This window comes from Coregonus clupeaformis, unplaced genomic scaffold (genome assembly GCF_020615455.1).
Source record: "Coregonus clupeaformis isolate EN_2021a unplaced genomic scaffold, ASM2061545v1 scaf0109, whole genome shotgun sequence".
NCBI classification, from domain to species: Eukaryota; Metazoa; Chordata; class Actinopteri; order Salmoniformes; family Salmonidae; genus Coregonus; species Coregonus clupeaformis.
The window spans coordinates 326,085-334,444 of NW_025533564.1; the positions used below are offsets into that span (position 1 = coordinate 326,085).

Consider the following 8,360-nt stretch of genomic DNA (forward strand, 5'->3'; position numbering starts at 1 on the left):
CTGTGGTGAAAGCAAGACAAACCCCTTCACCAGCTGCACCCATCTCCCCAGCCCAGCTCCCTGCCTCTGATGTTTTCCTCTGTCCCTCACTTGCACTGCTCTACACGTTTGTTTTTGTTTTTTTCCCCTACAGCTCAATATCTGTACTTCAATATAAAAACAACACATCCTCAACTTCTCTCTCCATCGACAAATGGCCGAACACTCATTCAACATTGGGCAAGCGGCAGATAAACATTTGGCACGACATTTGCTGGTAGGTTCGAGCCGACCCAAAGCGAGTGCATACATTACAGACACAGCCCAGCTAAGTTCAACCTCTTCGGCAGCTGCGGAATTCCCTGCTAGGGTGTTACAGCAAATAATGTCCCATCATCACAGGTGTCTCAGCAAATATCATCCTACAAGGCAGCACATGAACACACACCAACTCTCTGTTTGCCTTTCGATCCATTCTGTCTCTCTTTTCTTCTGTATTTCTTTTTTCTATCTATTTCTTCTGACAGGTTTTTCATTCCCTCAGCCTGCTGTGAACTTGCTACAAAAGGTTAAAAGAGAAGCACCACTATACAAAATACAGTCAAGTTTAAATCATGTGAAGCTGAATATACAGTAATCCAAATTAAACTGAAACTCCAGGATGTTGCCTTTCTTTATTGCTGATATCTGAAATGCTCACCAACCCTGTCAACATGAACAACGACAAAACAATATTAAACCATCTCGGTACATGCACTACGGCACAAACTAATATTCCTGTGGAGTTTGTTTGTCTGAAAATGACTATGGGAGAGCAACAGCAAACAATGCTCTAGCCTATGTGGCTTCAATGCACCTATGAGGAGGTACTGTTATTATTATGTGGAGATGGAATGTTTAAAATATCAGCAAATGTTAACTCAAGGTCTTGTATCAACCTGTCAAACTCCTTTGTATAAAGTACAGCAAAACCCCATCTCTCCCCCATTAACTTATACTCTATGACTGCAAGGGGATATGTTGCTTTCTTCCAAAAAATATGACATCAACACTGAGTGTATCAGGATTTGAATCAGGATTTCACGGTTACATTCACAAGCCTCTGGGGTGCTATTGTCTTGTGTGCATGACGAAAATCAGACTGGGTTTATTCACAAAACGATATGGCCTGCTGCTCATTATTCCTCTGCCTATACTACTGATAGGCGTTAGGCACTTAAAACACATGTTCACATATACATATACAGATAGCATTATACATTTGTTTTCTTCCCCACCAAACTTGGGTATTAAAAACAATAAATCAAAAATCTTTGGTTTGTAAACACATCATGTTCATATCAATCATTACTAGTTAAGGTGTAGTTTTTGTCATTCAAAGCTTGTGATGACATCTCACCACACAAGAAATAAAGCGAGAGTTTTATGGTGCTCTAGCAACCCCTGTGTTGCTGGGACGTTGCCCAGCGTGCGTCAGGGTGCAAGCCACACCCCCCTCAGAGAGTAAAGGGGCCTGCGTCCTCCTCACAGCTGGACACCACAGGATACTGATGCAGCCACACATTATGGTCTGTCTGTCGCTCAATTCAACAGCCTTTTCAGTTCGCAACAGAGTCAGTCAATCCAGGTCAGTGTCAATGAAAGTATTGCTGCTTTCATTCTTGTCCGTCGTTGTTTGCATTGTATTGGGCAAACCCATCCCATACTTCCCAAGCTTGGGTTAGGTGTCAGACAGGGTGGCATTGCGCTCCCTAGCAGGAGAACATTGGTGAGGTTTTCACAGTAAACTGTCCTGCCATTGGTTTAAGACCGACCTCACAGGATCTGAGACCCAACTGTCATTTTCTTCCCCCCCCCATCACGCTCTAACAGAGCATAACAAAACATTGGGGCTTTAATTCAATACAGGACGGTGGGTCGTGGGGATACCTTTTTTCTCGTTCATTCATTCATCTGAAAAACACTTGACAGTGAGTCAGCCCAGTGATTCAGCCCGTATGAATTAATCAGACTCTTCCTCCCTCTCTCTCTCTCACGCCTTCCTTTCCCTGTGCTGTCTCAGTTGCAGTGTAGCCAGGTGGAGTAGGCATGCTGCTGGCAGTGGAACATGGGCTGTACCTGGGCTATGTAGTAGTTACTGAAGTTACCGTCTGCCACGTAGGCGGCTGGTTGGTAGTAGCAGGTAACGTTAGCCACATTTGGGATGACGTTCTGCTCGGCCAGCACGCGCACCGCCAGCATGGCGATCAGCCCCAGGGTCTGCCGCCTCTCATGTCCCATCAGGCACACTGTACTCTCGTTGACCACCCCATGCAGGGTCATCAAGTAGTCATACTTGCGGTCCTCCAGGCCCACAAAGTGGTTTTGCAGGTATGACTCCAGCTTGCGCTGCTGTTCGCTGATATCCGAGAAGTCGATGAAGAAGCGCGAGCACATGTAACGCTGCAGGGACTTCATCTCCGTCTCGGAGTCGGCGTGGAAGCCCCTTACCAGCAGGTGACAGTACTTGAGCAGGCCGCCGCCCCGGATCTCCTCCGGGTTGCGCGTGCAGATCACCTTCTGGCATAGGTGGTCGAGGGCAGCACCAAAGTCCCCAAACACACTCTCGCCCATGATGGTGGGGTGGAAGGACTCGGCCATGGGGTTCTCGGAGCATTCATAGAACAGCAGCAGAGAGTCCAGCTTGATCTGGAAGGAGTCCACGCTGAACTCAAACTGCCGCCTCAGAGAGTCTACAAACTTGAGCTCCACGTTCTTGCCTCTGTTATTGGAGAGGGAGATGAGGCTCCAGCGGTCTGAATCATTGCACACCTTCACCATCTTCTGCACATAGGCTTCCTGTCAGACAGATACACACAGGGAAAATAAACCTTTAGCTCCAGTTGTCAATGGATAAAAATACTGTAAAGGCCATTTGCTCAGTTAAAAGGAATAACTGTCAATGGATAAAAAATATACTGTCTAGGTACTGTATAAAGGCTTTTGCGCCACTATGGTCTTAAAGGAATAACTGCCATGGATATAAATACTGTAGCCTACTCCTAATCTAAATCCAATTAAACCGATACATGCACTAAATCAGGAACGGGTAATCTTGCATAGCTCCATATAAAGACGTTTTAATGTAATTACATTGGCACATATTTTCTTTGCATCTTTCTGTAGACTACAATAAGGGGTGCCCTATCTATGGAACGTAGGTGGCCTAAGAGACTGGATCTCTTAACTGGATAAAATCAACATTATACTATCAGTAAACTTGTCTTATTGTATTTTGAAATCTCATGCGCAATGATGTGTAAATGGTCAAAGATTCGCAAAAGTGCAATTAGCCATATTCATAAATGAAATCCATTTCTAAATAGCTATTTGATATATTTAAATAACTGTTGCATGGAAAATATAGCCTACCTTTAAAGTCAATGGCGATATTTTCTGCTTATTCACCCCGTCAGGTAAGAAATCCAGGAGACAGTCCAAAACGATATCCTTTACAATCTGAAAATCACTTTCACCTTTCATATCCGCGCAAAAGATTAGGTCAAGGTCCTTGTAGCCCAGTCCGCTATCCTCATGAAGAACGTGGCTTGCAGCAGACCCGTTTAACCGCACGTCCCGGACGTGGATATTCCTCTCCTCCATGCGACTACGCACCACTTTCACTATTTGTCGGGGTTTCATCTCCAAAGTGGGGAAGTTTCCCCGGCCGTGGATGGGGATGGTCTCCGTCAGGATGGCATCAAGGCGCTGCACTTGTTCCCAGCCGAGAACGCTGATATTGCTGTTTTCAACCTCAATTATAGGACCAGCACCAGTGCAACTATTATCTTCTTCAGACATTGTGGAGAAAATGTAACGGCAATTGACTACAAAGTTTCTTTAGAGACAGGACCGTATCCAAATGTGGATTTTACGCGCTGTGACAGTAGGCTATAGAGGGGCAATGTCAACTTCATCCACATCGGTATCTTCAGTCAGAGTGCAGTACCTCCTCTATATTGTAACATAAATAAAATCAAGGCAAATAGGCTAGGCTACTCAGTGCGCAGTAAATAAATTACACAACTGCTAACTCTGGTTGACTCGCGCGTCTTTTGTCGTGAGATGAGGGAGGACAGTAAATAAGATCTTCTCTCATGGATAGTCGTCACTTCTGCCTTTTCCTTTCTGTGTCCTTTCTTTATAGAGCGTGAAACGTTTCCTCATCCGTTGTTCCTCAGTACGTCCGAGCTGTGCGCATCACCGTCTTTGCAGCTCGTTGATATACCAGGAGTTCTGAGTTCGGGCTGTGACTCCATCGCCTAAAAGCACGCCTATGATTTTTAGAATTTACATAAATACACACCTTGCAAGTTCTACGGTGATCAGCCCTCTGTGGAATCCTGTGGATTGTGACGCGCAACTCCTAAATATTTGGTTCCCTTTTCGTCTCCAATACATTCTTAAGCCTTCCATGTAACTTGTCACGTGAAAAGGATGTAGTTTGTTTAACTTGCTTTAGTTTGGCAACTTTAGTTTTCCATCAAAGTTAACCGTTACCTATCCATTGTGCTTGGTTTGTGGGCGTCGCTTCTCGCTGAAAGGCAGGTACAGTTTTACGAATGTCACATGATATGTACAACGCCTCTTTCTTATCATTTGAACGAAGATAAATTAGAGCGACATCTACAGCCTGGGGTTTGATCCCAACTGGCGGTGAACGGGAGCCCCATAGGACGGCGCACAATTGGCCCAGCGCTTGCTATGTTATGTTACTACAGCCGTGACCATATTGATAGTCATAATTTATATACACAAATAAAAGTACAGTTTTGTATATTCTCTTATGAAATGCAGGCACAGTTCATTGAAAAATATTAGGAACATGTAATAACCTAATGTGTCCTCCTTTGAGTTGAAATTGCATTATTTTAAGTCGTAATTTATAAGAGATGTAAGGCTTTCACTATAAAGAGTTGTTATTTTGACCTGCAGTATTTCATTGACCACACAGAAATTGTGAAGCAAAAGCCTACTTTGAGTTTACGTTGCCATACCGCCCTCTATGGGAAAGAGGACAAACAGCACAATCCTAACCAAATCTATGAGCCATTTGAAGAATATCCAGCAACAACATATTGTGAGTCATAATGTAGAAAATGACACTTCCTACAGTTTGTCTATTTTAGGGAGTTCCAGTTTTCCTATACTGATATTTACTTGCTGTGTTGAGGAAACATCATATACATATGCCACTTATAGCAAATGTTTTCTCCAAGGCGACTTGCAGTACAATGAGTGCATACATTTTTAGTATGTGATCCCTGCATGAATTGAACCCATGACCTTGGTGTTCCTAGAACCACACAGGACCAACACAATTATGGTTTCCCTAATGCTATTTCCTAAACCAGGCCCCCAAACTCTCACCTCTAAAGAACACTCTCTTTCCTAACTATTGTCCCTAACCTCCGACCCTATGGTTGTTTCTATCAAACAGTATAAATTGTGGCCTGATTTCGTGCCTGGTTAAGCCGTATCTGATCCCAGCCCACATGAAAAAATAATATAGTATTCACTGTAGTGTTTTGCAGACATTACTGTAGTATTCACTGTAATGTTTTGCGTCCGCAAAAACACTACAGTGAATGCTGTAGTATTTACTGTAGTATACTGTAGTATTTACAGTTAAGTATAGTATAAATACTGTGGTAAAATAAAACTGTAGTGTATACTATAGTAATTAATGAAGTGTTTTTGCGGACTGTAGTATACTGTAGTGTTTTTTGCAGACGTCACTGTAGTATTTTACTATAGTGTTTTTGTTTTATTATCTTTGACATTGAAATGGAGGCTTTCTCCTTCAGGAAACCTACTGGAGAAATACTGAAAGAGCACATTTTCCATAACCTGTAGGTGGGTAGGTAGGTAGGTAGGTCTGGGGTCTGAACAGATAGTTCAGAGCTTCTGCTCTTTTCTATAACCTGTAGGGAACACAACATATGGTCTATACTTGGCATGTAGGTTTCTCACTAATGTGTGGCACAAATTGCGATGTGGGGGTGGGGAATGGGCAGGGTATACACAAATGAAATACTGTAGTATTTACTATAGTTAAAAAGTGTAGTGTTTTTGCAGACATTACTGTAGTATTTACTACAGTGCTTTTTTTTACTGATAATACTGTAGTATTTACTATAGGATTCTACTGTATACTACAACATTCTATTGTAAGTACTACACATAATTGAGGGATACTACAGTGTGTAGTATAGTATTCTACAGTATACTACAGTTTACTATAGAATTCTATAGTAAATACTTTAGTATTCTATAGTAAACTGTAGTCTTTTTTCCTGTGGGAGGGGTCTTACCAATGTGGAGGGGACTTTAGCCTAGCGGCTCTGGATGGCCTGATTAGCTCAGTGGTCTTATGAATGTGATGAGGACGTGACCAGCCCTGGAAGTTCTGACAATGTGACTTTAGTCTCTGTATGAAACCATGTATTTCTCTCTTCTTGGCCAATATACCCCCTGGCCTGGGCTAACTAGTGTTGTGAATGTGTGTTGTGGACATTAACAGTCTCTGTTTTCTTCAATCCCTTTTCCCCCCCATCATCATACCCCCCTGGGCTTAATGCTCTCTGCTGAAGTGTGAGTGAAACAGCTGACACAACAACACAGTGTTAGTCAGACTCTAATGTCAGTGTCAGACTGAACTTCCATGGCACAGTGCAGCACAGCATGACAGCTAGCATCAGAGAAACAGAGAACAGACACTCATCTCCATCTCACTCATCAGAGAGAAACCTGCCAAAGCCAAACATTTCACATTAGGACTAACATGCTGTGCCATGTCATGGCCGGTCGGGGTGGCGCAGCTCTCAGGGCATCTATCAGGCAGTGCAAAGCCCTGCGTCACTGCAGCCACCCAGCCCTGTAAACCCAGATTATCCCATTTACCCTATAACACAGTCTTAGCCCACAGCAGAGCAGAGATCCCAGAACCTACCTGCACAGTCACACTCATCACAACAGGGGGTCGAGGCAATTCCATTCACATAGATCACTGATCATTCACAATCACACCCACATGCATTATATACTTAGATCAGATACATTCACAGCCATACTTCCATATGCACATTATTCGAATCATGCATCTCACTCACGCAATTGGCTTATACTGGGATAGCCAGCTTTTGATTGGTGGACGGTCCAATGAGAGATCACAAGTCTCTCAAATAGTAACTCACATCTGGAAATGTATGATAGGAGTCAATGTATTTCCCAGGTGTGGAGGTATGGGTTGGCCTTCGTTCAAGAGCTCTGTGCACCAGCCATCTCCTCTCCAGCCAAATCAGAGTGGTTGCCATAGAGACAGTAGGTGTATATTCCTCTACAATGGTTGACAGGGGCTGCATAGAAAAAAAGGGATATGCAAAAATTGTCACATTATGCTTCGGTGACTGGAACATCCTCATTGCATGGACAATCCAAAATGTTCTATCATTACAGACAACTTTATCTCCAGAAATACCATAATCAGTGAGTGCTTTGAAAAGCAGTAGTGGTGCGTGGGTAAAATCACTGGGGAAGCCAAGCCAAGAAAAAAATGCCATATTACAACTTATGTGTTGTGAGCTCTATAACCGGATAGTTCATATGCCTTGCCACCGTGATATATAGGCCTAAAGGCCGAGACAATAAGAAGACAAAGGGGCAGAGTAAATTTAACAACACCTTTGTTTCATCACAAAACCGGAGAGCAACATCTGTCCACAAAGCATATTGCAAGTAAGAAACAGTTACAAGACCTACAGCATGGTCAATCAAGTTAATGTTTCAGACATTTTTGGACTACTAAGCAACTATCGCAAAGAAAACAGGAGATGCCTCCACTATTCCAGCACCATTTCCAACTTCCACATCATCAAATCACCTATGCTTAGTATAATACAGTGACAATTAAAAGATACCAAAAACGATTTAGTCCAATCAACGTAAACTAAATAGGATGTGGCTGTCCATGGTACTGATTTCTGTGTGTGTGTGTACAAGTAGAAAAAACATGTTGACTCACCCTACTTGTAGAGAAACGCCAATGCCATCCTCCTCTCTTTCATGTCGCCGAAACGGTCTATGACTGTTATCCGGTAGGCTACACACGTTTAGTTTTTGTTGTCCTGGCTAAAATGCTTGCTCGCTAGCCTAACTTCCTTTCAGGGGCAATGATGAGCCAGCTAGTTAACATTAGCCTACTACATCTAGCTACATATTGAACTTCCATCCTTTCAGGCCAGGGGCACACACAATGTATGAATTTATGGTTGGATCATAATCGTCTTTATAATCATTGGCCAGTACGGAGAATTAAGTAAAACCAAATCCCTATCTCCATC

The 8,360-nt window shown here is 43.1% G+C and overlaps 1 protein-coding gene and 1 non-coding gene across 2 annotated transcripts; both read right to left on the reverse strand.

The window, feature by feature from the left end:
* Nucleotides 1-638: 638 nt before the first annotated feature.
* On the reverse strand, nucleotides 639-4,567 carry LOC121555954 (terminal nucleotidyltransferase 5A-like). Its single transcript, XM_041869796.2, has 2 exons — nucleotides 3,391-4,567; nucleotides 639-2,817 (listed from the first exon to the last, which is right to left on the reverse strand). Exons 1-2 carry the CDS (start codon nucleotides 3,817-3,819, stop codon nucleotides 2,038-2,040), a joined length of 1,209 nt encoding a protein of 402 aa, XP_041725730.1. The 5' UTR covers nucleotides 3,820-4,567; the 3' UTR covers nucleotides 639-2,037.
* Nucleotides 4,568-5,807: 1,240 nt separating this feature from the next.
* LOC121555968 lies at nucleotides 5,808-5,860 on the reverse strand. Its single transcript, XR_005998035.1, has one exon. It is a non-coding gene; the product is annotated as a U7 small nuclear RNA (small nuclear RNA).
* Nucleotides 5,861-8,360: the final 2,500 nt, after the last annotated feature.

What these genes read in the sequence shown, in the direction of transcription:
- LOC121555954 (XM_041869796.2), bottom strand. Translation starts at nt 3,819, where the DNA reads ATGTCTGAAGAAGATAATAGTTGCACTGGTGCTGGTCCTATAATTGAG. An exon ending in TATCGCCATTGACTTTAAAG is followed by an intron (nt 2,818 to 3,390) that starts GTAGGCTATATT and finishes TCTGTCTGACAG; the next exon opens with GAAGCCTATGTGCAGAAGAT.